General features: G+C 40.0%; 2 protein-coding genes across 2 annotated transcripts; one reads left to right on the forward strand and one right to left on the reverse strand.

Moving 5' to 3' along the window:
* Positions 1-50: 50 nt before the first annotated feature.
* Positions 51-2481, reverse strand: LOC146318877 (cobalamin binding intrinsic factor-like). Its single transcript, XM_084730390.1, has 4 exons — positions 2328-2481; positions 1621-1762; positions 1352-1485; positions 51-604 (listed from the first exon to the last, which is right to left on the reverse strand). The coding sequence occupies exons 1-4, from the start codon at positions 2401-2403 to the stop codon at positions 531-533; spliced, it is 426 nt and encodes a 141-aa protein (XP_084586516.1). The 5' UTR covers positions 2404-2481; the 3' UTR covers positions 51-530.
* A 3119-nt stretch (positions 2482-5600) lies between these two features.
* abcg4a (ATP-binding cassette, sub-family G (WHITE), member 4a) lies at positions 5601-27906 on the forward strand. The gene is made up of 17 exons (XM_084730274.1): positions 5601-6022; positions 6115-6199; positions 7239-7240; positions 12020-12257; positions 18622-18739; positions 18856-18988; positions 19093-19143; positions 20528-20673; positions 20771-20894; positions 21084-21198; positions 21276-21415; positions 22686-22784; positions 23306-23474; positions 23559-23659; positions 23744-23902; positions 25493-25611; positions 26367-27906. The coding sequence occupies exons 1-17, from the start codon at positions 5909-5911 to the stop codon at positions 26590-26592; spliced, it is 2139 nt and encodes a 712-aa protein (XP_084586400.1). The 5' UTR covers positions 5601-5908; the 3' UTR covers positions 26593-27906.
* Positions 27907-27988: the final 82 nt, after the last annotated feature.

Genomic DNA, 27988 nt, shown 5'->3' on the forward strand with positions numbered 1-27988 from the left:
ATTCTAAATCTGGCCAACCATTCATCAAATGTAAATAAATGTTACCTGTATTTTTCTTTCTTTCTCTTGATTGATATTTGTGTCCAACATTTTGTTACATTATGGTTATTTTCATATCATGATCCACCTGCACCAACATGTATCTCCATAACTAAATACATTGCATAGTTAATATTAATTATGCAGTAGTACAGAACAAAATGCAGATTAATCAGCAGTCACATGTATTGTCTAACCAGTGCCACTATGTGATGATTTGCTCATATGTTTGATATTTTGTGAGCCAGCTGGGTGGAGTTTGATTGAAACTGAATGCAGACTCACTTACTTTGATTTGATAAGTGACATTCTCCCTCAAAGCCACTAGATGTTGCTATTTTGTTTATTCTCACACATCAGGTCACAACATTAAGCATGGCTCTGCACTTTATAGGAACAAAGAGACACCCATAAATGCACAACTTAACAATAAAGGTTGGTTCTCTTCCACATCTGATCCTGAAGAATTACATCTGACCACTTCAGCTTGTTCACTGCCGTTTGGACCAGGTGCTGAACCTGAGGACGATGTGTTCATCTGCTTTAGGTTTGTAGCAGCCCAGTCCTGTGAGAAGGGATAAGTTCTGATTAGAAACTCTGACATTCTGCCTGCAATTAGCGATTGTTTTCACTGTCAATTAATCTGGCAATCATTTTCTTGATTAACTGATTAGTTGTTTGGTCAATAAAATGTCGATCAGTGTCTCCCAGTGCCCAAGGCAACGTCCTCAAATATCGTGTTTTGTCCACAACCCAAACATATTCAGTTTACTGCAATAGAGGACTAAAGAAACCAGGAAATATTCACATTTAAGAAGAAGGATTCAGAGAACTTTGACTTTTTTTTTCATAAAAAGTTACTCCAACTGGTTAATCGATTTTTAAAATAAATAAATTATTAATTTAATAGTTGACAACTAATTGATAACTTGTTGCAGCTCTAATACATAAACACAGATTCTGAGAGGAAAAAGTGCTCAGCTGACATGTTCTTGCAGTTGTGGTAATTAGACAATGCTAAGGAACCCTTATTACATCCTTTTTACTCCAAAAAAACAAAGAAGCACTCTAATCAAAATTACTGACTAAAATTGTGTATTTGCACTGCTTGCTCATGAGCAACAGAAATCACACCAAATATATTTAAGAAGGAGAGTGACTAATCTCATCACAACAATGAGATTTTAGAATAATCACACTAAGGGACAGCCAGAGGCAATAAGTGAAAGGACAGCTAATTCTCCTGCCTCATTACAGCTCATTAAGTCTTCCTCAGATATGCTGTTATTGAAACTCTGGGGAGGAAACTCACCCACATCCAGCCTGCTGAACTCTCCTGAGCTCTCTGACAGGATCTCCCAGTACGTCTGCTCGCGCTCACTTCCAGCTACTCCATTCACACTCTGCAGCAACAGGCCGAAATCTGGGTCCTCCTTCACTGTGAACCTGGAAATAAAATGCACAGGATCAGGACATCTATCATAAGCTTAAAAAAACATGTAGGAGAAACAGCTGAGCCGCATGTCAGAATAAAGGGTGATTAAATAGAGGTATTAAAGGGGATGTCATGGGTGGTCTCACTTGAAGTCGTGCTGTGTTTCCTGCAGTCTCCTCAGAGCGCCCAGCAGTACTCCTCCTTCCACCACTGAGCTGGAATAGGTCTCAGGAGTCATGTTAGACAGGTCACTCTCCACAGACAGTCTGATAGGAAGAGTCGATGGACCTGCACATCATGTTATAATCAGTTATAGCAGATGTATTCAATTTCTTTTTTAGAAGAGCTACATCTGAAAAAAGTAAAATACACTTCCTATGTCTGACCTGCACAGTTAGGAATTTAAATGTGTAAAACAATGCACCTTTTTATTTATTTTTTTACTATTTGAAAAGAAACTGGATGATCTAAATGATGATATGATATAAAAAATAACACACCCTGGCAGATTAGAAGTAGTTTGTTTTAATAAACACAACTTTCAGTTTGACTGAGATTCCCTCCGCTTAAAAAGTAAGTAAGTAAAAACTTGCTAAAAGTGTCTCTATGCTTAACAATAGGCATTTACCAACTAATAAAATGATGGTCTTAATAAGCAATATAAACACCCATAAATGTAGAATGTTAGTAGGTTATTTAAATAAAATCACAATCTTATACTTTATAAATGATCAAGGGGCTGGATTGAGGCAGCCAGCTGAATAGGCCTGAGTTATAGTGAGGCTTTACTTGATAAATGCGCACAGAAATGAGTCACTGAAGGTTATAAATTTAGATTTTCTTAAATATTCACCTGTGTGTGTGACAGCGCCTTGTGTCAACATCAGAAGAAAGCCCACAGAGAGGAGAGCAGCTGTTCTTAGTGCCATCTTGGACAATCTATTCCCCTTAGATGTCTAATAACTCTGCATCTCAGTTCTTATAGTGTGCCAAACCCTCATTTGTGAGCTCAGTCCTAGAATACATTAACTTACTTTGTCCATTTTTAACAGTGGGGATGGCCCTGTGGGAGGCCCTGCCCATGCATGTCGCTATTTGTCACTTTGGTCATAAAGGTGACATTACACTACAGAGTACAGGCTACAGTATAGAACAGAATTTACCCGTCCTAATTTACCCTTTTGAACCTTGGTCAACTTTCTCCTTTCCTTTTTCCTGTACTTAGATATGCTATATGTGTTATGCTCATCTATGTTGAAAAGAAAACCAATTTTTGAAGATGGTTCTTACTGGACCTGTAAAAGTGACATAATACTGTATTTGATTACATTTTAAGTTAGCTAATGTCAGCAAAACACTAGCTAACTACTTAGCTAATCTATATTCTACATAAATCCTTAGCGCGCTACTTACATCTGATAGCTGATGTTACCAAAACACTAGCTAACTAGCTAGCCAATCTGCATCTGCTGTCACTGGACATAGGAAGGGTCAGTTCGGTATTTATAGTTTAGAGAATATTATATCTCCAAGATGAAACTGGCAGCTGAGAGAGAAAGGTACAATTACAAATCTGTCTGCTACTTCAGCACCATTGACAGTGTCCTGGATTAAGAAATACACAGCACAGTTACGAGTTAGTTTAACAACCCCCTGCCCCTGCACTCTCTCTGAGAGTAGGGGATGGAGAGGGGGGAATGCAGGTTAACAAGGGCGACTCATTTTGGTCACTTTGCTAACAAGTGGGATGGCATCCCCCCGCGAGCTTACTGCTTTCACTCCTGCAGTCATGTGACTCTGCAAAGACGTCTTTGTTGACTTAAAATATTCACAGTCATGGGCTGAAGCTAAAGACTAACACCAGTGTTTTCTCTCATCTCACACATGTGGCAATAGATCATTGTTAATGTGTGGTTTATGAATAGAGAAACACTGTTATCTCTGAAATGACTTAATGATCATTAGGTTGATTAATGATCTCCCTTGTGGTTTGTCAGAAGGCATGAATGAGAACGGTTGGTTGTTTTTAGATAATTTATGTATGCAAACTTAAGTCTATTCTACAGAGAATGTAAGAAAGGTCACCTCTCTTTCTTTCCTCAAGGCAAATATTACATTATGCAATCAAGACTTGGCCTTTGAAGTTGAATAATAGATTGAAGTAGCACCTCGATGGCAGTCCTGAGCTTGAAAATGACCACGCACCACATTTACTAGAGCCAAATAACAAAGCATTCATCTTTTTTTGGGATGATTTCTTGTCTGAATTGCAGAAAAATTAACAAATATATGGCAAACAGCCCGGTGCAAACCTGTGCTGATTTACAGGCGAGGTTGGGTCAAATTAATTTGAAATACAGTCAGATTCTGAATACAAATTACATGACAACTGTCTGACAAATGTCCATCCTCCATTTTCAATGTTAATAAAAAGTCCATTATCTATAATCATCATAAAAACAAAAAACAAACAAACAAACAAATTAGTTAGGTCACTGATAACAAAACTGGCAACAAGAAAGGGGTAACTTATTTTGACAGACAGTAGAACATATTTGGCATATGTATCATATTTGTAATTTTAAAAAATAATTAAAAATATTCAGCATGTATATTTACTATACAAAATGTAACATGGGGGTGACTGGGGACTTGTTGCATTCTCTTAGTTACTCAGAGACTATTTTTACTACATCAATCAAATTTATATATATTAAATGTCTGTCTTCTAAGTACCCCTACCATTTACAGATGATAACATCATTCACAATATTTATTTGAAAGGAAGAAGTCAGATGATAGAAATAAAACACAGCTCATGAAAAAATACTTTCATACCTCCGAAATGAGTTGGGTTTTTTTTTTTTTTTCGAATAAATGCAGATGTTGAATGTGGAGAGGGTGTAACTGAGCATGTGCAATATGAATGTCATCACTCCAGCATGTTTCTGATTGGAGGAATAAGACCTGTTGCAACTGTCCCCCACTATAACTGTCCCCAGTCTACCCAAATTTAATTACACATTTTTTCAAATATAATCTAGATTGATGATAGTTACTTTTTGTGATCTGCTTATGTAACCCTGATTACATGTAATCCGTCACTACCCAATCATGTTTACAGGCATAATAAACTTTGCAATCAGTATGATGGAATCAGATTTACACGCAGTGTCTGTGTCTGTGAATATGGTCCTGGTTGATATAAGGAGGTAAATCACAGAGAGGGAGATGAGCTGCTGCTGTGCTGAAATTGCTCATGTGGCGACGTGAGAGCTCGTTTTAAATTGGTCTGATTAAGAGGCAGGTGCGATTGGCTAAAAATGGTTTTGATTTCCTCTCAGGGGTGATGTAAGACATGTAGGGCCCGCTTGAACGCGAGTAACCCCGTCTGTTTTACCGAAAATAACCCGGGCACTGCAGCATCAGCACCAGGCAGGCAGCTGCGCAGGTGCGGCCTTTAAAGAGACAGTGGGGCCTGAAAAATCACACCAAAAAAACCCTCCATGTTTCTCCATGTTTACACTGACTGTCCATACAGCAGTGTACAGACAGGGCAGACATCTCACATCTGTATCAGTGTTATGTGGTAAGAGGCAAGATGGGAAATGTGATTCACAGTGGAGCTTTATCCTAATTTCATTGGGTTATTCCCATTCCTCTCATTTCTCCAGAGACAACAGCCCATGCAAAGCCGTCCCAGAATAGAAACTGGAATACTTAAAAGGTTTCAATTGGCACCTGAGAGGCTAATTTACTGAAACAGGCTATCTGATCTGGATAAATTTAATTAACTGTGAAGTAATTCCAACTTTTAGGTCAGTGCCCCAGCCTTGAATCACTGTAATATCCTTAAAATGTCTTTACAGGGACTTAAATTGCATTTATTATCAATTACTGTGCGTATTGTGCATTTACAAAATGTTCTATATTGAATTTTGTGTGATAGGTTATTCATCCTAAAACATGAGATCGGGATTAGGATTATAAGAGGAAATGATCAAAACCAAAACAGTGTTTGTGTTTTGTTTTTTTTCCTCCAGTAGCATCCTGCCAGCAACGCCCTGCATCCCAGACCGGCGTGCGTATCACACAGACGCACTAACCGGTGAGAGGGGAACGGCTGCTGCTGCTGCTGCTGCTGCTACACTGAGCTGCTGCTGAAGCATCTGCAGCGCTATTTGCCTGTTTTTTGTCTCATTCCAGATGTCAGGGACTGAAAGATTGCCATCAACACCGCCGCCCAGGATGTGTGTGAGTATTTCGATGCGAGTTGGGGACGGATGGATTTCATTAAAGGAATAATAATCCCGCCGAGGAGACAGAAAACATGACAGGCATCCTGCATGTTCCCTTGACAATTCTCTCCGGGATGCAGCAGCAGCAGTCTTAGTTTGAGGCCGGACATGATTTTAATCTCAGGAGTTGTAGTGGATGCGGGACGATGTGCGCCGCACCCCGAGAGATATTGATGAGGAGGACAACACAGCAGCTCGGTCCTTGAATGCCTCTCAAACGATCCGGATTTTTCCAGGACTGTGGCGCACAGTGAGCATCTTGTGTGTGGTGTTTTTTTTTAAGCTGGCCGGGACTGTTTGGGGAGCTTCTGATGTGGAGGGATTGTGCTGTTTTGTCTGAAGGCATCAACTGAGCACTGTTGCTCTCATCTAGAGGGGAGAACCAGGACTGAGCTGCTCACCTGGTCATTTCAACACACAATAATAAGTATGTGCAATGCAATGCCTGCGTGTGTGTGTGTGTGTGTGCATGTGCAATGCAACACATAGGGTAGTAGGACTGGAGATGGTAAAGCCACAGTTACTGTTGATGTATCCTCAGAACAGGTTCATTTATGACTCATCTGCTTAAAAAAAAACTCTCACATCTCCACACTGCTCTGAATATTGTCTCATGTTTTCATTTTCGTCAGTTAATTGTTAACAGGTGATTTATGAAGAGATGGCAGCATCCCCTCATCAATGACAAGTCACTGCAGAGCACAGACTCACTACACCACTGCAAAGCTATACAAATAGGGGAGACCGGGGAGTGTTGTAACACCAGGTTAGTTGTAACTGTTAACATGAATAAAGATGGACACCACCGCTCCATTTCCTCCCACTGTATGAAACTGAAGCCAAATCTATACAAGCACTGCCATCTTGTGCTGGTGATAACAGAAACCATCTTTAGGAAATATTTATTCGATGTTTTGCTTTGATATTTTTGTTGGTTTAGGCCCATGTCCCATCTATTAACATTCGGGAACCAGGATTTATGACTTTTACTGCAGTCAGCCACCAGAGAGTGATCAAGGTGCTTTGGCCTCACTTTTGGGCAATGGTCATGTTTTCATTAGTAGTCATTAGTTAAAGTTGTTGCATGTTTATGATATTAATTTAATTCCTTAAATATATATTTTAGGGCATGAAGCGAGTTACCTGTAAAATGCTAACAGCAAAAGCGATTATGATTCTGAATGTGTCAGAACAACAAACAAGGAGACTGAACATTTTGTTAACTTATTTCAATACAGTATAACTGAGTATAACACAGGTATAAATAACTCCCAACTGCTCAAAAACAAATGCTAACTTATCAATACAATGGATGTCCCCGCCCAAACCCGCAGCGTCCTGTACATCCCCTCAATAACGTTACTGTATTCTAGGTCATCAAACTGGCCTTCATTGGTCTTGGAGGCTGTGTCCCAGTCTAACAGTCCTGTTAACTGAACTAATGGCAGCTACAGCGTGGTTAGCAGCAGTGTGCTGAAGATTAGTGTTACAAGAGAAAAGATCCATGTTGCAACAATACCCGAGACATATTGATGAGGTGCAGTTCCCGACTGAAATTTGAGGTGTTTTGTTTTTCTGCGACTAACGAATACATGAAAACGCGGTCAACTAAGACTCTTTTCACTGACTGACGGTTCAGTCAACTATCAGGGGGAAGCCCTAACAGTTTCTGTAGTTTATCTTGATGTTTTGCAATCATGCTGCCTTCCAACCTGCTGAAATAGTTAGCATATAACGGCTGCTTGGGGTTGGAATAGTCATAACAGTTCATTAAATTTATGAGACTTTTTGCACAGGATATTTTGAAAACTTATGGCACAATGAAATGTGGGTCAGCTGTGTATGTTGTCACTTCAGGGCCCACAAAGTCTGCACCTCAGTGACAGTGACTGAACCCTTATGTGACAGTATGCACATTCAGGAATACAGTACACACACATATAATTCAAAGATTTAGAGGAAATACATTTTTTTGTTGTTGTTGTTGGTCTAAATTAACTTTATTTATAAATTGAACCAGACAACCTCTATTTGTGACATCGATCCTTTACCTTGCGAGGCAGTTGTATCAGAACTGGAGAGTATTTCTTCACTGAAAGAAGAGCAAAGAACAACAGTGAAGGCTTTTCTTCATGGAAGAGATATTTTTGCTCTTCTTCCGACCGACTTCAGCAAGAGTTTGATTTACCAACTGGCTCCGCTGGTTGATCTGAGTGGATGAAGTTAGACAGATGGTAGTGGGTTAGATTGTAACAACAAATTTCTTTGTATTTGACATTAATTCACATAATCTGTGATCATGTCATGTAGTAGTTTAAGAAATCTAACATGAATAATTACTAAGTTAATGATGCTCAACCTAAAAGTGTTACTACCATCCCCATTCTCCCCTACTGTCTCATGTGTCCATCATGTGTCTCATCAGTTTATTGTTAACAGGTGCTTCTTGAAAAGCTGGCAGCAGCCCTCTCTGTCACTTCAGAGCACAGAGGCACATTTAATAATAATAATTCATCCTTTCAGGAGACTTTTACTATCTCTCTCTCTCTCTCTCTCTCTCTCTCTCTCTCTCTCTCTCTCTCTCTCTCTCTCTCTCTCTCTTTCTCCCTCTGTGTGTGTGTGTGTGTGTGTGTGGCTCACGTGTCCGGTCTTTTGGGCTGCACATGACAGATCATGGAGGCCTTCATCTGACTAAGAGGCCATTAAAGCCTGTCGGTGTTTTACAGAGCTTATATGCAGCGCTGGTAATGGAAATTCACTAATGGCAGGGTGGTCAATAGAAAGTCATGGTCAATTTTCCTCACTGTCCTCTTCACATATTTTACTACATGTACAGTACAGTAGGTCAGCGGCAGCAGACAGTAACTGGAGAGTAGCTAACTAAAGAACTGCATGGCATCATGGATCATGTTTGTATACAGTCAATATGTGTCCACACATGATATGAGATTTGATGAGGAGAGTCCCAAACAGACTGTTTATGCATGTATTTGTGTGTCACCATGTGCTGTTTACTTCTTTTGCCTCAAAGCAGTTCTAAATGTGTTCTTTGGGTAACATGATTTTCAGGCTAATCTCAGGCCTACATGTACATAAAATGTGGATAAAAATGGTTCTGTATATTAGCTGTGTTCTTCTGACTCTCTTGTTTCCTGTTTCATGTACTTAAATATGCTATGTGCTAGGTTCATCTGTGTTGCTTAAGTTGCTAATGTTAGCAAAATATTAGCCAACTAGCTCTGGTGCAAAATACTAGCTAACTAACCTATATAACCATTATCTAGCTAGTTGCATGACAAAACGCAAGCTAACTAGCTAGATAATTCCCATCAATTGTTAGCTAGCCAGTCAGCTAGCATTTTGCTAACAATAGCTAAGTTAAGATGTGACTACATGTCATCAGCATCTGTAACCCATCATCAAAATCTGATTTTCTTTTTAACATATAGGCAAGTCGAGTACATGACATATCTAAGCACTGGAAACAGGAGAGAGTTGAACAAGGTTACAAAAAAAGGGTCAATACACCCTTTTCACAGCAGCCATTATGACATGAAAGAGTGTAAACACAGGTGTCACCAGTGATATAAAGTTCTGCTCTATTCAGGTCAAACAGAGTCAGAGTTGTGAATGTTGGCTCACTGGAAAGGCTCTGGTACACTAAATGGAATGGGACCTTAATGTATAGCATTGGTAGAACCTGTGTTAACCCTTCTATTACATATCAATATGACTTTCCATGTCTACCGGTTTATACCAAAACACACATCCCATTAGTTTTCCTGCAGCATTTAAACATTATCATCCATAAACTGATAATTACATGGCTCTTTATTTACAGCTTGACTACTGATCACCTGATTAACTTTTGTTTTTTTTAAAAAACTCACTAAATCATGCATATAATCTTCTTAATTAATTTCATTTAGTACTGGATTTTGGAAAAAAAAAAAAAAAAAAACAGCTGTAATGATACCAAAAACTCAGGTATAATAAAAAGTCTGAAATAGTTATCACAAAGCAAAACTATGTACTTTACCAAAATTAAATTTGTGTACAAAGAATTGGCATGAGTAGTCTTTGGTAATGGATGTATGAATTATCTATGTACAACTGCAAAAAAACACAAAACATTGCAGCAGTCAGTAACAGTGTTTTTATAAAAGAAAGATAATAGAATAAAAAAAAAACATGTAATATCATGGTAGATATCATCATAGCTCAGTATGTTGAAATATTTTTTATTGCAATATCATGATATTTGATACAATGATGCACTTGTACATCCCTAATTAATTTACACCAAAATACCCATACCATCATTTTTTCCTGATTTAAACATGACCATAAACTCTGAACTGATAATTACATGGCTCTTTATTTACAGTTAGACTACTCATCTAAAGTAGGCCACCTAATTAACATTTGAAAACCTAATTTAAATCATGCCTAATACTCTTAATGGATTTCATTGAGCACTGGACTGTTTCTATTGTTAAATAACTGTTGATGTTTACCTGACTATTGAAATAGTAACGTGATTCTGAGGATGTCACACATGTCCTGAAATCTCCAGTGTGCTGTTATTATGGAGACGATGTGTTGTTTCAGTTTCAGATTATTGGAAACCTAATGGATCAGCAGCCACTACATGGTTTAACAGACACTTCAGTCTAGGATGAAATTTATGTGAATCAGCAATATGAGCGTGCTGCAGGACTGAAACCAGATCCCGGCTCCTCACACTCAGAATCTCATTCCCCTCCACCAGCCACTCCATAGAATACACTGTAATCAGATCATGTCCAGCACCTCAGTTTTAGGCAGTCATCCTAATATCATTCCTACAACACACCTCTGTGTCCACACGTCTGCTGAGGCAACAGTTTTATGTTGGTTTCTTTATCTGAGTTGTTACAACACGTCAGTGGAGGCCTAGTAGTCAGTCAACTAACCAATCAATGACATTTCTTGTTTGTTGGTCAATTTAGTTTAATATCTCTGAATAGATCATTTAAATAAAGGGATAGTTTTGATTGTTTGATGTGGGGTTGTATGAGGTATAAGCTACAGTAGATGTTGGTCAGAAGCAGGGAGGGGCACCAGCACAGAAGGTAAGCAACGAGCTGCTGTGGACAGGGTCAGTAGCAAAGTGTATTTTAGCCACTTAAAAAGGGTCCACCTAAGAAAAATCAATATCAGTTAAAGTGTTCACTATATTTAGAATGTTTTCGCTGCCTCACTTTGCTGTCAAACAGTCTTTTCTGACAGGAAACTGTTGTTATATATATATATATATATAGTCAAATATTACTATTTCTCCAAGCCAGCCAAAACCCATAGCCAAAATCAGTAAATTTTACCACGCAGAACACAGGTTTGTGTTATTGCATGAGTTCAGTGAGTCCAAACTAATCTTTTAAAAGAGGAGTCACACAATAACACAAACAAACTAACAGATTGAGGCAGTGGTAGACCAGCAGCTCCTGTGTTCTGCAAGGTAAAATTATTTATTTTGTCCATGGAGTTTGGTTGTTGTGGAAAGTGTGATATTTAGCTTACTTAATGGTGGTTTCCAATCAGAAAAGGCTGTCTGATGGCCAAATAAAGGGGTGTAAATATTATTAACATAGTGTACACCTAAACTGATATTTAGTTTTTCAGGTGGACCTTTTTTAAGTGGCTAAAATACCTTTTGTTGCTGACCCTGTCCACAACAATACCTTGCTTAACTTCTGAGATGGTGTCCCTCTCTGATCTTGGTAATGCACTGACTATCAATAAGTATGTCATACAACTACAGTTCAGATAATCCAAACTATCCCTTTGATTTTTCGATTTGTTAGTTGCTGTTTGTAAATGCACCAGAAACATTGTTTATTTTTAAGTCTCATTCACAGGTTGTCAAATACCAGCGCTTTGGGTTGGTAAAAGTTGCCAAACAGCAAAAAATAAATGACAAATCAAGAAACTACAGGCCAAAGGCAGGGTTTTTGCAGATACAGATACCACCACAAACCTGTCATTGGTCATAGTGATGATTGAGAGGCATATATTTACATGAGTCTATACGTTGCTTTTTAAGGAAATTGTGCTTAATATGCCTTTAACTCTGAAAATGAATCTGTATCTGAGATTCTTCATATATAAACACATTTGGACATGGGACAGGATTTCGCCTTCTTCTTTTGAATCAGGAGAGAGGAGTTTAAGATGAACAAACTAACACCTCTGTCTTCTTTTGCAGCCTTTCAGCATGGCTGAGAGGACACTGGAGCAGGGCTCGGTCAGCATCCCTATGGAGGAGACCAAACTCCCCGGCGGTGCGCCTCAGGAGGCGCCGCTGCTCACCCACTTGAAGAAAGTGGAGAACCACATCACCGAGGCTCAGCGCTTCTCCCACCTCCCACGCCGCTCTGCTGTGGACCTGGAGTTCAATGAGCTCTCATACACCATCCGCGAGGGCCCCTGGTGGAGGAGGAGAGGTACTGCACGCTCAGTTCACATAGTAACCATGATGGATGTGCAAGCCAGCACCACCCATGACGATCAATATCTGGAGTACAGAAATTTCAAGGGAGGCATTTAAAAGCCTTTCGTTGACATATAAGAAAAATATTTTTTCCTCAGTGTTAGTCTGTCTCTGCTGCTTTGCTCTATTGTTCTGACACATGTAGCCCAGCCCCTTACACACACACACACACACACACACACACACACGCACTCACAGACTTCCACCATGTTGTAGCAGGCAGTGTAAGCTGCTGTGCTCAGCAGAGTTTAGACATAGTAAATAATTTACACTTGCAGGTTGGCACACTGGTCGCCTCTCTTTTCCCTGTGTTGTCTGACGATAGGCGGTGGCAGTGAGTCAGGCCCACGATTGATCTGCTCATGAAATATGGATAGCATTTAAACTCACCTTCCTTATTAATGATGAGCCTCCAACCTTTGGTCATCTCTGCTTGTCAACGTAAACCACCCAGGGCAAACTGCTGTGTTTAGCTGCTCTTGTTATGGCCTGTATATTCAGCAGGGTGGGGACTGGGGACTTTAGAGGAATCTTTTATTTACATTCTCCTCATAGTATCCTATGGGAGAGGCCCTGTATGATGCATTGCAGGCTGTCTTGTGTAATATTGATGTGCATTATGAAAGCTGGACAGCAGAGTGTTTGTTGTTCTGTCGGAAAACTTGAATGTATGGAGAGCATTCATGAGCATCATGGGTAGAAACAGGAAAAGCGAGGGACTCTAGCACAGCGGTCGGTCAGTAAACCAGCAGCTTGTGTTTGATGCATCGATGCACATGTTTTTTTTCTCTAGTAGCCTCATCATAATCAACCTGTGGTTGCTGCTTTTGTTTGTGTTGTGTCTTCAGGGTGCCTGCCTCAGCTCATCAGGCTGATGATGTGTGAACAGGAAGTGTCTCAGCTTTTTACTAATTAATCTGAGCCTTTCATAAAGAGGCTCGCCTGCCATTTTACTCTCCTTTAGGGATGCACCCAAATCCTAATACAATACTTGTGAAAGCACAGCTAATGCAATGGAAACAGTTATTTATTCTATTGGAAGTCGCTCATTATTATCCTGAGGGAGTCAGAGCCATGATTACCTCAACATAGTTATAAAAAATCATAATCAATTACATATTCAATCATCTATAACCAAAATAGATGATTTTTCAGATGTTTTCATATCACCCAGATAAAGGGCAGGTGGTGATGGTTTTCAGTTCATAAAACTTACCTGATTCAAATGATCAGCTCATCATCAAGCCTCTGCAGAAGCCTGATATCGACCTGGGCCCCGTTTCCCAGAGCCTTCGTAGCGTTACGTGCATCGTAAGTTGTATTTTAAGGTCTCCCGGGCTGTTTCCCACAGTTGGGAACAGCCCGTAAGCTTAAGGGAGGCCTTAAGATACAACTTATGATGCATGTAGCGCTACGAAGGCTCCGGGAAACGAGGCCCTGATCATTTGAATCAGGTGTGTTGGAGCAGGGAAATGTGTAAAACATGCAGGGCAGGGGTTCCTGAGGACCAGGGTTCGGAAACACTGCTTTAGATCATTGGTTCCCAAACTTGGGGACTGTGGAACCACTGTAGGGGGTTGTGGATGACCAGGGGAGAAATATAGAGGGAAACAAAGTTAAATTAATATGATTTATGTAGGAAAATAAACAAACAAGGGTTTACTGATGCTATCGTGTTGAGCTTCTTTTGACTAAAATGGGATGTGGGGCATGAACGTTTATTTGGCTTCTGAAAAGGGTCATGTCAGAAAAGGTTTGTGAAGCACTGCTTTAGCTAAAAATTAAAAGAGAGATGAAAAGATGAACAGTATGAGGATGTGGAAATACTGTAGAAAATGCTCATAGTGATCAAAAAGCTTGGGACACAATCCTTCCTAAATTCTGTTTAAATAATTTGCTTTTAATAATCGTGTTGTCTGCTTACAGTGTTCATTTCGTGATGTAAAAAAAATGCAGCTTGACAAACTGCCAAAAACTAGCCAACAAGATGCAACAGCATAACTATAGTAATCTATATTTCATGTACACTATATTGTATTTTAGTGTATTTGAATCATTAAAATGTGTACAGTTAATGGAAAGCATTTGAAACAGCTAGACTTTATTTTGAACAGGCAACACAATTCAGCAAATAGCACAGCTGTCAGTTTCATTACTATACTGTGTATTCATGTAATAAATACATTAATGTCAATTAGGTGGTAATCTGCATGGGAAATAATGAAAAAGAAAAACTGGTTACAGTTATTACAGTTACATTGCCAAAGAATATTAGGTTAGCAAAAACACTATTTGCCCAATTTATCATGACTTCTGGAGTGAACCACACCCACTTCTGGTCTTCTATCCAAATACAGATACAGAGACAAATAACTGTGCACCTCTACTTTCCCCCCAGCTCTCACTGAACCTCTATCATATACATCCTGATCCTTTAAACTGATTTTCTGCACTCTCTGTCTGTCTGTCTGAACAAAACTGTAAAAACAGGTGTAATCACACCGAGCTTTTGGGCTTTTGTTCAGCTGTGTGCTTTTGTAGTTAGTGATGATTTCTTCTTGGAAAAAAGCACGTCATTTTATGTCATGTTTACGTCATGAATTATAGGCAATTAAACAGCCAGTAGAGAGGAGGGAGGGGAAAAGGATGACGACCCATGAGCCTTGAATGCATGATGTCACTTGTAATCTGACGTATTTTTAGTCTTTGACTCACTGACTCACTACATATGAATCATTCCTTAAAATGTCTGTGATGAACAGGAAGATATTAGCAAGAGGAAGGCAGTGTAAATGCAATAAATGCAGACTTGTTTCTTTTATTGTAAAAGGGTTCATGAGGGTTCAGTGATGTATGAGCTGCCCTCCGTCTGCATCTCTTCTGGGCGCAGGCAGCCATTTATCCCTGTTACTATGCTGCTGCTGCTGTGGCCTGCTTTCATGTTGAGGGTATTCTCCTCCTGCTGAGGTATTCTCCTGGTGAAACTCTAGCTGGGCTGTGAAAGGGGAAAGACAGGAAGCAGGAGGGAGGGAGAGACAGGAGGATGTTTACATGCCTCTAGGTGTTTTCAGCTCTGCCTTTGCTTATTTACTGCAAATTGCATCTCTGCGCTTGCATTGATGAAGTGAGTTTCTTAGGATGAAAAGGAGTGTGGTCACCTCACAGATAAAATCACATCTTTTACTTAACCTGCTCTGTGCTGCTTAGACCGTGCTCTGTTTGAAATGCATCAACATGCACTTAATAACTCACATTTACGGATGCGATGCAAAGTAACCCATGCTGCTTCACGACTAACACTCTGTCATTTATTTGCAGAATGGTTATGAAAATTTATGATCAGGTTTAATCAGATCTGAAAAGAAATTCTGTCCATGCCAGTGATAGGCAGCAATCTTATATTTGCTCATTTGGCCTGTTATGTTGTGGACTACACGGTCAGACAAGGGTCAAACAGAAGTCAAAGTGATGCACTACATATTTGTCATAGAAATAAATTATGTTTATGCAGAGTCATTCCAATATTCCTGGGGTTCTATGTTCCCCAAATGTTTATGGCACATAGTAGGAACATGACAAAGGATTCTGTGTTCCTCAGCTCTATATACACATTATGGGTTAGGGTTCAGGATTAGGGGTTAGCATATAACAGACCTGGGCAAAATATAGTGCACATAGGACACAATCTGGTCCACTAAAAAGTTTTCTTATGGTCCATAAAAAGGTTCATAAGGCCATCTTGGGTAACTTGGGTAACTTTGCGTACAATTAAACTGTTATGGGGCCTTTTAGCGCCGTCCACACAAAGAACTATAACCATAATAACTATAAATATATCATTTAAAAAATCCTTTTAACTCAAGTGGATGGCAGAGTCCGAACCACAACTATATAGTCCAAACTCTGTCATCCACTTGAGTTAGAATGATTTTTAAAACTATATATTTATATTTATATTTCTTGTTTTTGATGTGGACCCTTTCATCTGAAAGGTCTGCTGTGTGCTGGTAATGATAAAGAACTGTCTTTTATGCCTTACATCCATGCTGGATACATTTCTTCTTCTACTGTTGCTGCTTCTGCTGTTGCAACCCAGCACGGAGGGCATACTGTGAAACTAAAAATAATTGGGCCCCAGTCATGTGATGACCCCTCCTCACCCATGACTCATAATAATTTGTCTAACAATTACTTTGAAATTACCTGTGAGATCAGGCTAGAATCACTGAGCGTGTTCTGTCACATATTGTTAAAGTCAGAGTGTCTCTGTGGTGTCAAGAGTGGATGGTGAGGTGGGCTACGTACACTGTGTCTCTCGTGGGACAGGGTAATCGGGATGTGCCTGCAGCCTTGCACTGATAACACCATTATTATGCGCGACCTACAGCAGCGGGTTAGATGATCAGTATGCAGCACATGGCAGCACAGGGCTGCTTTACTGACAGCGGGCTGCTCTGCTGTCTGAGTGGAGGCCATCTGATGTAATAACACTGTGTGGGAGGAGGGGGCACTTAGGCTACTTTACTCATAGAGTGCGGGTTTGAGGGGGCTTGCAGCTCTGCTGAGACCCTAATTACACAGCTCAAGACAGGAAGACAGGGGAGAAATGGGTGAGGCGAGGGAGACGGGGTGACAACAAGACAGGATACTTACAGCCCTTTTTTACATCCCATAACTGGAAGCTTTCAGAATCTGTGTCAGGTTTAAAATGGGTTGTTTTACTGTCGCCACAAAGGTTAGGAAGTGTGTCCTGAAAAACCCTGGGCCATCCTCATTAGCAGGCCACACCACTACAACCATTTTTAAAACTGCTGCGGGGAAGCAATGTTTGTGGTTTTTCTGTTGGTGCCATTGAGGGCTTCATCATCTTAAAATTTCCTGCAGTCTTTTTTGTTGTTGTTGTTATTGTTTATGTCTTGAATTAAGATAGGAAGAGTCTAAAATAGGATTTTTCCCAATTTACTATGACAGAGGCAAATCCTAATTGAATTTAGGAATCCGATCTTATCTTACTTCAGAAATTCTAAATACCCAGTTCAACATTGCTTATCAACTTTTTAAGTCTGTTACTTAGCAACCAATGCTACTTTTCTCAACATCTGTAGAGAAATCCACAGATGAAATTTCCAGTGGATGATGGCATCATCCATGATAACAGATGGTCAGTCATTGTATGAAAATACCTGCTTGATTTTTTCATTATGCATAACAATAAGGTCTTTATGAGAGTCAAATGGTGCCAAATACAATCTCTTCCCTTTTCTTTGTGTTAATCTCAAGAGTATCATTATCACTTGAATCGACTGCTTAATTCATTAATTCATGCTGTGTTGGTGCAGCTCAGAGTCGCCTGAGTTACTTAACAGAGATATTAAAGCTGTATCATCAGAATGCTGTAGAATACATTGATTTGGTGCATCTGTATGGTAGATTACAGAGTTTTATTCATGTTAACAATCTGTTAGTGAAGAAAGAGGCATACCAGTCAATTCAATAGGATTCACTTCCCGCTAAACCATTTTTGATATAAATATTTGTGCTTGTATCACACTGAAAAGAGAAAAGACAAAAAAATCTAGAAAGATGTCTCTTGCGTAGGTGTTGAGTTTATCTAAATGCTTAGAAATAATATGACCCAGAGTGGCCAAAATGTCTTCTGTGCCACAGCCCTGCCATATGGTTCGAGTTTATTTTCTTGTACTGACAAGATATTTAAGGTATTCAGATGAATTAGCTTGTGGCTTCCCCTGCAGGAGGGAAATTAGGTTCTCTCTCTGTGTGATCGTCCATAGAAACACTTTAAGAGTCACTGAACTGAGTTTCAGGGCTCAGTGAGTTCCATCTGTAGAAACAATAGAAACAGACCATTAGAATGAAACAGGACTGTCGTTACACCTGGTTCACTTTCTCACTGTCAGGAGCTCATAAAGGTGTTATAAAAATGAGCAGACTTACAACAGATCAAACAGATGGACCGGGACTAAAATCACCACAAGTAAAAGCCAAACTGAATATAGATTGTAAAATAATTTTGTGTCAGCACAAATTATCTGTTGTTTCTCTATCTTTCTTTTATATCTGGCTTTTTTAAGATAAATTTTACACGAGTACACAGAAAACTTATGGAAGAACAAAGAGTGTAAATTAACATCCCGCAATAGTTCCTCCCTGTACTGCATAGTAAATATAACAAATTAAATCATTTTATGACCAACAAGTAGTGTACAATGATACATGTAAACTTTGGAGTAAAATGTCTGAGAATGATTGTCAGACCAATTACAGCACTATAAATAACAGCTTTGTCTCTTTGTCAGGTTACAAAGCCCTCCTCAAGTGTCTGTCAGGAAGATTCAAGAGCAGAGAGCTGATTGGCATCATGGGGCCTTCTGGAGCTGGGAAATCCACTCTGATGAATATTCTGGCGGGTTACAGGTAAGATGTGGGACTGTATGAGATTTGTGCAGATTCCTGAATACCTTATATTCTCTTTTTAGTTTTTTAGTGCTGAGGAAATGGCAGCAATGTCATTTTTTTCTGTTGGGAAACAGGGAGACAGGCATGAAGGGCCAGATCATGGTGAACGGTCGGCCGAGGGACCTGAGGACCTTCAGGAAGATGTCCTGCTATATCATGCAGGATGATATGCTGCTGCCACACCTCACTGCGAGGGAGGCCATGATGGTGAGGTCATCTCCAAAATAAAATAAAGACTTTTAAAAAGTTTCTAAAACATCATGAAATCCACATGATCAATTACAACGTGCTGACTTCTGTCTATCTTTCAGGTTTCTGCCAACCTGAAACTGAATGAGAGCATGCAGGTCAAAAAGGAACTTGTAAGTCTGAATATATTGCTCACATCACAGTTAAACAGTACATACTGCATTGTTTTTGTTAAGATTGCACAAACCTGTGAACTCGGATGTATTTATTGTCAATTCTAGTAGTTTGGTTGAGAGGGAGTGATGGAATTGGTACCAGGACTGAACAGATGAGGAGGTAAAGTCAGGGACCAACAGGACTAGAGAGGAAACGGAGGACTGATTTAATAACCTGAACAACTGCAAAAATTAGAAACTAGCTGCAGAGAAAAAGTCATGACTGAGTTTTTGAAGAATACTTGACTGACTGTGATGAGATGCCACTGGTGACTCTGCCATGACTCCAGCGCACCTGCAGACAATCACACCCTCACACAGACAGAGAGAAAGAGCTGCTCTTTGTTATCCTTTGAATATCTTTCATTGTGTTGGGTCCTTGTGGGTAATATTGCATATTAATGAGCAGGATTGCTTCATGGTGATAGTGGATTTGCAGGATTTTTTCATCAATGTAATGATTTTTTTTTTCAGGAATGTACTTCCCTGGATTAGTCAAATACAGCCATTAAAAAAAATGCACAGGAGTCGCACACATCCAAATACTGTTCAAAGCAGGTGCTGAACCATGAAACAAGATCATTATGGCGATGCTGGTTGATGCTGTCCTAAATTTCCTCAGACACCACCATCTTCTCTGCAACCCCGATTCAAAAAAAGGATGCTGTGTTAAAAAAAAAAATACAATGCAATGATTTGCAAATCCTTTTCAACCTGTGATCAACCAAATATAGGACAAAGACAAGACATTTAATGTTCAGATTGATAAACTTTATTGTTTTTTGTAACTAAATATCTAAATTTGATGCCTGCAACACCAAAAAAGTTGGAACAGGGGTATGTTTACCGCTGTGGTACATCACCTTTTCTTTAACAACAGTTCAGTATGTGTTTGGGAACTGAAGACACCACAATACACTTTTACAGCTCAGAATGTGTTTCAGGGATCAAATTCAGAATGAGTGTATATTTACAAAAAACAATAGAGTTTATTAGTTTGAACATTCAATATCTTGTTTGTGTACTGTATTCAATTAAATACAAGTCGAAAACTATTTGCAAATCATTGAATTCTGTTTTTATCTATGTTTTACAGCATGCCAACTTTTTTTTTAATTTAGGTTTGTAGTTCAGAAATATTTCAGTAATGTAACAGTACTTCTACTTGATTATAGATTTTCAGTACTCTTTACACCACTGCCTATCACTCCACTTGCAGCAGTGAAGAAATGTTGACACAACAGCTGCTTGTCTGCAGCCAGGTTCTTCTTGGATTTCCACAAAGTGTTCTACATCTCAATATTACAATATAAGGTCACATTTGTCTCTGTTTGTGTCTCAGGTGGACGAGATCCTGACTGCTCTGGGTCTTCTGGAATGTGCTCAGACACGCACTAGCTGTCTCTCTGGAGGTCAGTGTAAAAGACTGGCCATCGCCCTCGAGCTGGTCAACAACCCTCCTGTCATGTTCTTTGATGAGCCCACCAGGTAGGATGTTACTCGCCTAGTGTGACTCTGCGTAATCTCGACAGAAATCCAGATTAAACAGCGTGTGTCTTCTGTCTCATCTTGTGTCTCATCCCAGTGGTCTGGACAGCGCGTCCTGTTTCCAGGTTGTTTCCCTCATGAAGTCTCTGGCTCAGGGAGGACGGACAATCATCTGCACCATTCATCAGCCCAGTGCCAAGCTCTTTGAGATGTTTGATAAGGTAACTTGAGTGCTTAAAGTGCTGGACACGTCCATTAGCTGCTGGTCAGACCAGGTTAGCATGATTAATTTTATCCGGCTGACAAGTCGATACCCAGGCCTGGTGTTTTGTGAGGTTTTCATATATTATTCAGAGAGCCAGTGTGTTGGAAACTCTGTTGATTACTCTGTGCGTGTGTTTTTCTGCCAGCTGTACATCCTCAGTCAGGGTCAGTGCATATACAAGGGCACAGTCCCGTACCTCATCCCTTATCTGAAGAACCTGGGCCTCCACTGCCCCACATATCACAACCCTGCTGATTTCAGTAAGTCAAGTCTTTAGCACAAGTGAATCTATGTGTATCTGTGTTTGTTCTTACAAGCTTGTCCTCTGTGTCCCCAGTCATTGAGGTGGCATCAGGGGAGTACGGCGATCTGAATCCAGTGTTGTTCGAGGCTGTGCAGGGCGGACTGTGCTCAGAGGAGAGCAAGAAGAACTCCAGAGACAAAAGTGACTCTTCCTGTCCCTCTCAGTGTCACAGTGTAAGTGATACCACACTTTTATGTCTTATATTTACATTACAACGTCATAGCCACACATCATATAATAATAAAAAAATGCAAACTCTGTAACCACAGAATGCTGAAAATGTCCTCCTTTACTGGTCTCTAGGCCTCGAGTCCAATCTGGCCCCTACACACTCCCCTTATCCACTCTTACTCTGTTTGCACATTTGCATGGAAGATCCATCACACTGAGTGTCATTCCAAACCAATTAGCCGTAGAGGAGAAATCAGTAATATACTTATTGTAATAAATTGTAAAATGACCATGATTTGTCATCAGAGTTTAAGGACACATGCTAAGTTGTAGTACTTTTCTGACAAAAACACTACAGCTTCAGTGTCCTCACTATTACTCATTTTCCTCCAAACTGGTCCTCATCTCCTCTGCTCGATCGATCTGTCTTCTCAGCTTCCTCTCACTCTCTCTATCTCAGCGCCATGAGTTGCTTCTGATAAGAGCATCAGCTAAATGCTAAAACTGTAAATGTAAACCACAAGAGCTCTCTCCACCATTACTCCTACATGGTGCAGGTTGGACCTTCTACTCTTTAAACATTTTAACAGTTTATTGATTTTCTCTGTTGCCCTTTCTTTCTTCTTCTGGGTTTTTCTGTGTAGGCATCTGTCACTAACCTTTACCACAGACAAAGAGATTGTGGTGGTTTCTGTTCTTACATAAGTCCATATCTTCATTTTCTGGCTATTGCCTCCTAAGTTTCATCTTCTTTGATTACATGATGTAAAATATAGGTGTAACTATAGTGACCTTTTGCATTAACTTCTCAGCTTCCATTCAAAATTTCGTAATTTTTCACCTGCACATTCTGTGTTTGGAGGTTTTGTCTATGCTGACATTATGAGCGATTCTTATTCTTCTATTATTTAGACCACTGAAAAATGTATTCACGGTGGTATGATTTCTTGTTTATGCTAATGGGTGTGTTGTATCTGTGTGAACAGACCTTTTTCTTTTTTTTTTTAAATTCTTTTTTAGGATGTACTGCAATAATGAAAGTAATGCTAACATTGAAGTTGACATTACAGGTTAACGGCTTTCTACAGCACACCAATTTAAAAGCCCAACTGACCACTAGCTATAAGTTAACAATCAATAACATCAAAGATTAATGTTGCACATGAAAAATTAACTTAGCTAATGTTAGCTAGCTCACCACATTTTCACCCACAAAAACTTATTTCAATGTCCTTGCATTTAAAATCTCGTTTTCATTGTGTCTCTCCACAGGAGACAGGAACCCTTGAGAAACACAGCTTTGCCACCAGTACATCCACACAGTTCTGCATCCTCTTTAAAAGAACCTTCATCACAATATGCAGGGACACGGTAAGATAATTATTCTATGATCTCTTCCTGTTCAAACTGACTGTCAAAACTGTCAGGGTCTTGGGTTTTAGTTGAGTTGTTTTATGTTTTATTTTCAAGTTCTTGCCTTCCCTCTTGTTTCTGCTGTTTTACTTCCTGTCTTTGTCCCTGCTTTTTTTGATTATTGGTTGTTTTCACCTGGCCCTGATTAGCCTCTCTTTCTGTTTTGTTCCAGTTTTATTGTCTATTTGTTTTCATGTCAAGTGTTCACCCCAGTGTTTCCTTTGCTTTTTAGAATTATTCTTTGAATTTTCATGGACTTTGCTCTCACTTTTGGATTTGTTTGCCTTTGGACTGCTCCATAAGGTCTTTGAGTTTTTTGAGTTTTGTTATTAAATACTTTGAACTGCTACTGCTCTGCCTGAGTCTGCCTTCTGCCTGACAAACTGTGATACAAGACCTACTATGAAAATAGGGTTTAATTTGATTCTTGGTATCAGTTAAGGCCTTTTGATTTGATGTTTATTTTGTGCGTTTTTCAGGTGCTGACCCACCTCAGGGTGATGTCTCATCTGTCTATTGGAGTGCTGATTGGCCTGCTTTATCTCAAAATTGGAAATGATGCCAGCAAGGTTTTCAACAACACTGGCTTCCTCTTTTTCTCCATGTTGTTCCTTATGTTTGCTGCCCTGATGCCCACTATCCTAACCTGTAAGTGTCTAGCGAGAGATTGGAAACATTTGATGTTTTTCTGGTTGAAGTGGAATGTGTTTAAACGCTGTTGTTGTTTCACAGTTCCTCTGGAGATGTCCGTGTTTATAAGGGAACATCTCAACTACTGGTACAGCCTGAAAGCTTATTACTTGGCCAAAACCATGGCTGATGTACCGTTTCAGGTAATGTTGAATAACTGAGAAGACTGATTTGGGCATGCATTCAGTATGTTTCTAGTTAGCAACACTGCAAAATCTCTTTTTCAGGTGATTTGTCCAATCATGTATTGTAGTATAGTTTACTGGATGACTGAACAGCCTCCAGAAGCAGGTCGCTACCTGCTCTTTATGGCCTTGTCCACATCTACAGCCCTGGTAGCCCAGTCCTTAGGTCTGCTTATAGGTGCTGCATCCACATCTCTGCAGGTAGGCAAACTTCCACACCTTAATGTCCCCGTCCTCTAAAAATGTGTTTTGCTTTTTGTGAAGTCACTTGAGCAACACATCAATGTGGAGAATGACATATGTATAAGTCTGACACTGGAAGTCTTCACATTCATCTGCTGAAGGAGGAAAGTTTCTCTATTTATCTCAGTTTAAGACATGTTTGTGTGAGCAAGATTTTCAAATTGCATGTAGGAAGCCAATCACAGTCCAGTATGCAACTTATACAAATATGATGAGGAACTGTGTGATCTCCAATGCACACACAGAGAATGGACTTCTTGTGTCCAGTAGTTAAACTTATGAAATAAAATAATTTGCAAATTCATAGACATTGTTTTTTAGTGAGGGAGATGTAGATGTAATTTAGATTTTTTGGGGGGGGGAAGCATTGACACTGAATATTATCTGAGGCAGAGTATTTCTACATTGGAATTAGAATCAAGTTTAGGAATTTGCCCTGGTGCTTTGGTACATAACAATAAACACAGTACAGTGGAAGCCTCTTATAGCGATCACAGTTACATTGATCAACTGCTGATTAACCCGGACATCTGCCATGACCATAGGAGGTTTAAAATGTAAGTACACAATTCTGAACAATAAAGGCAAGTATTGCAAATCAAGAAACATTATTTAAGATAGAATATTGACAGCGATATAAGGAACAATGGAAAAATATGGTATGTATGTTGAAGGTATGTTTGAAGTGCTGACCAGGGAATGTACAAAAGTTCACAGTTTGCAGTGTAAGAATGTTTGAAATGTGCAAGATATTAATCCAGAAAAGATGTATGTTAATGTAACACACTGAGTCAGATCCTGTAGACCTTACGCAGTAGCGTGAGAAGGGGGTGGGGTGATACCAAGCAGTCTGGGACAGTGGGGGTCTCTGGCCTTGTTGATGAGGCCAGCTGTGGTTGGGTAGAAATGGTTCTTGGGGCATGAGGATTTGGTCCTCATGGACCACAGGGGAGTGACTCGAAGAGTTTGTGTCCCAGGTGGGAAGGGGTCAGCCGCAATCTTTCCCACTCACCTCAGGGTCTTGGAGGCGTAGAGGTCCTGCAGGGATGGCAGATTGCAGCGTTTCACATTTTTGGTTGAGTGAATGATTCGCTGCAGTCTGCCGTACGTGCCCTAAAATACATCAGGAGGGGATCTTTAAAGGGGAAGTGTGCAGATTTTACACATCAAAGTTATATGTGTTGGTGAGTATTACTGCATATGTGAAAATACTTGATGTTTGAAAATTGAAAAGAAAAAATGGGGGCGGGTTGGAGCAGACACATTTGATTTAACTTGTCTAATACTGGTGTGGAGTTGAAAGAAGTGAGCTTACCAGACCTCTTCAGCTTGCTCCTCATCTCTGCTTGAGACTTAGCAGCCCGAGATTACATCAGCTGCTACAGACCCAAATCTTCAGCTGAATCATCAGGGGTTGAGTTGAATTGAGGATAAAGTAGGGGCCAGGAAAGTTATGCTGCATGTTGGTTAAAACGGTCCTTTGTCATTGTCATCAAGTCCAACATTAAGTCAGTTATTTAAATTCAATCCTGCACATTTGTTCCACAGGTGGCAACGTTCGTGGGTCCTGTCACAGCCATACCTGTGCTCCTCTTCTCTGGCTTCTTTGTCAATTTTGACACCATTCCTAAATACCTACAGTGGAGCTCTTATGTTTCCTATGTCAGGTACTGTCACATACTTTATGAAGTTCAAATTTTAAGAGTTCAGACTTTTTCTAGACTCACATAGCTGTACGTATTTCAACACTTTATTTTAGTGCTGTGCCAGGGCTTGAGAAAGGTCTTTCTAGAAGGGTAAAAAAAAAGCTCTGTATTTCTTTAAACCAACCACAATCAAAGAGTCAGCCAATGTCGGGCTTATTTCCACGACCTGCTTCCTGTAAAGGCTCTTTAAGATGTACACACAGACAGAGTCTTCCATCTGTACTTTGGCCAAATTTGTGCATTTTTTCTGAAAGTTTACAGTAGTCGTGGGGAGCAGTGTAGCCAGTGGTTCAACCAAAGACACAACCACAGAACACAATGAAGACATTCATGTTGCGATGTATTTTATGGCTGAACAGATCATCGCTGTCTACAACACTGCTTCTGCTTTTGACTCTTTCTCAAGAAGTACATTATTACAACATCCTCAAGCATTGCCATGTTTGTTGTTGTCAGAAACTTAAGTTTTCACTTTGAAAGGCGCCTTCCAGTGGATGTATCACTTAACTTCGATGCCAAGGTAAAGGGCGCATGGAAGTATGTGGGCAGTGACGGTTACATATGAATAGACATAGCTTTTTTTGTACGGAAAGGGTGCATAAATGAGCTTTAAGTTAGAATAGACTTTTGCTAAATTTGTTTTGTCATTGGTCAGTGGTCAGGCTATCCTCTGATATGAAATGATTCTCTTTGAATGAGCCTGGGTTCCCTTTCAGGTATGGATTTGAGGGGGTGATACTCTCTATCTACGGGATGAACCGGTCGGAGCTCGAGTGTCCGGGCTTGGTGTGTAAGTTCCAAAAACCAGAGGAGGTCCTGCAGCTGCTGGATGTGGAGGACGCAAAGCTCTACGTGGACTTCATGGTGCTCGGGGTTTTCTTCTTGATCCTCAGACTGGCTACCTACCTGGTTCTGCGCTATAAAGTCAAGTCAGAGCGTTAAGATGTCCAGAGGCAACCACTGATGGATTTGGACGCTCACACATATCCCGGCAGTGTGAGATAGTAAGCAAACATTTAGTCTCTCTTTCTCTGTCTCTACTTCACAAACATGTACAAAGTCCACAAGTCCAGCACCAGAAATCATCAGAAAGCTGTGCTGCACCATTACCCAAACTGTACAGTATAATATTATCTTTGAAACGGTTTGTTGTTCAAGAAGAAAAAGGAAAATTTAGACTGTAGAGTGTTGTTCTACCCAATGCCCATTATTAGTTGTCCTCCAGATCACCGTTACCTTCCAAAAATATTGTGTATCTGCACCATACAGAAACAGAATACCCAACAAAGTAACAGAAAGCATGTTTGTTTGATTTTGTACTGATTTCCAAGAACTCTAAGAAAGCCTCCAGGTTTGGGGGGAACCATAGTAATCATCTTGGTGCAGGAGTGTCCAGTAACTTGTAGCTTCTCAATCCATTGCCTAAAAAGGTCCACATCAGAGTCATAATTGGACAGCACCCATCAAGATGCCCCAGGAACGGGACTTCAAGATGGATACCCTCTTGTTGCCATCAGGAAAAGTGAAAACTTTTAGTTTAGCTTCCTCCTGTAGGTTCATCTCATCTGGTATCCTTCCCAAGACGCCAAACAGGATGGCTTTTCTTTACGGAATTAACAAACCGACTGCCAGTTCCTCGCTATTCCATCTTTGCGTGGATCAATTTCGTAGGCCTTCTGCCCTACCATTAACGATGGTAGAACGTTTAGACAAGGACGACATGTTTGTAAGTGTGATATTTGTTGAGCAGTGTGACTTATGGACTCACTCTGCGACTGGGCCTACTTGCTCCTTAATAAACACGTTTGTTTCTACCATAACTGAGGAAGCATTCAGTGAACTGGGAGCACAATGTGAAAGAAGCAAACATGACTGCTGTTTCCAGCCTGATGCAGAAGGAGGGCTGTCTTAATCATACTCGTTGCAACAAGAGTGTTTTAGGTGAAGTGCAATAGCCTATTCTATGGTTAAAAAAAAGTAATTGGTGTCGCTGTTTTGACACAAGCTTCTGAACTGCTTGTTTCCACTCGACGTATGACACTTTTGCTGCCTCCTCTCTGAGCTGCGAAAGGAAATATCCCTTTTTCTCTCCTTCTCTCTCTGCTTTGCTGATGTCTGACAGATGTGTGTTGTCCAAAACAATGCTAGATACTTGAAACGCAGTCTGGGCAGTTTTTGTGCCTCTGAACTAGAATGATTTGAGTTTTTTTTCTGCTTAAAGGGACAGTTTACTCCAAAATCCAAAATACATATTTTTTCTCTTACCTGTAGTGCTTTTTATTCATTAGGATTGTGTGAGTCGCCTAGTTTTGGAGAGATCGGCCATAGAGACATCTTC

This window comes from Lutjanus erythropterus, chromosome 11 (genome assembly GCF_056507025.1).
Source record: "Lutjanus erythropterus isolate fLutEry1 chromosome 11, fLutEry1.hap2, whole genome shotgun sequence".
NCBI lineage: Eukaryota > Metazoa > Chordata > Actinopteri > Lutjaniformes > Lutjanidae > Lutjanus > Lutjanus erythropterus.

Excerpts from the sequence above, each read along its gene's own strand:
- abcg4a (XM_084730274.1), top strand. The coding sequence starts at position 5,909 with ATGCGGGACGATGTGCGCCGCACCCCGAGAGATATTGATGAGGAGGAC. Across the intron at positions 21,416-22,685 it reads GTCCCTCTCAGTGTCACAGT|GAGACAGGAACCCTTGAGAA; the intron begins GTAAGTGATACC and ends GTCTCTCCACAG. Across the intron at positions 23,903-25,492 it reads CTGCATCCACATCTCTGCAG|GTGGCAACGTTCGTGGGTCC; the intron begins GTAGGCAAACTT and ends TTTGTTCCACAG.
- LOC146318877 (XM_084730390.1), bottom strand. The coding sequence starts at position 2,403 with ATGGCACTAAGAACAGCTGCTCTCCTCTCTGTGGGCTTTCTTCTGATG. Across the intron at positions 1,486-1,620 it reads GAAACACAGCACGACTTCAA|GTTCACAGTGAAGGAGGACC; the intron begins GTGAGACCACCC and ends TTTTATTTCCAG. Across the intron at positions 605-1,351 it reads GTTCAGCAGGCTGGATGTGG|GACTGGGCTGCTACAAACCT; the intron begins GTGAGTTTCCTC and ends CCCTTCTCACAG.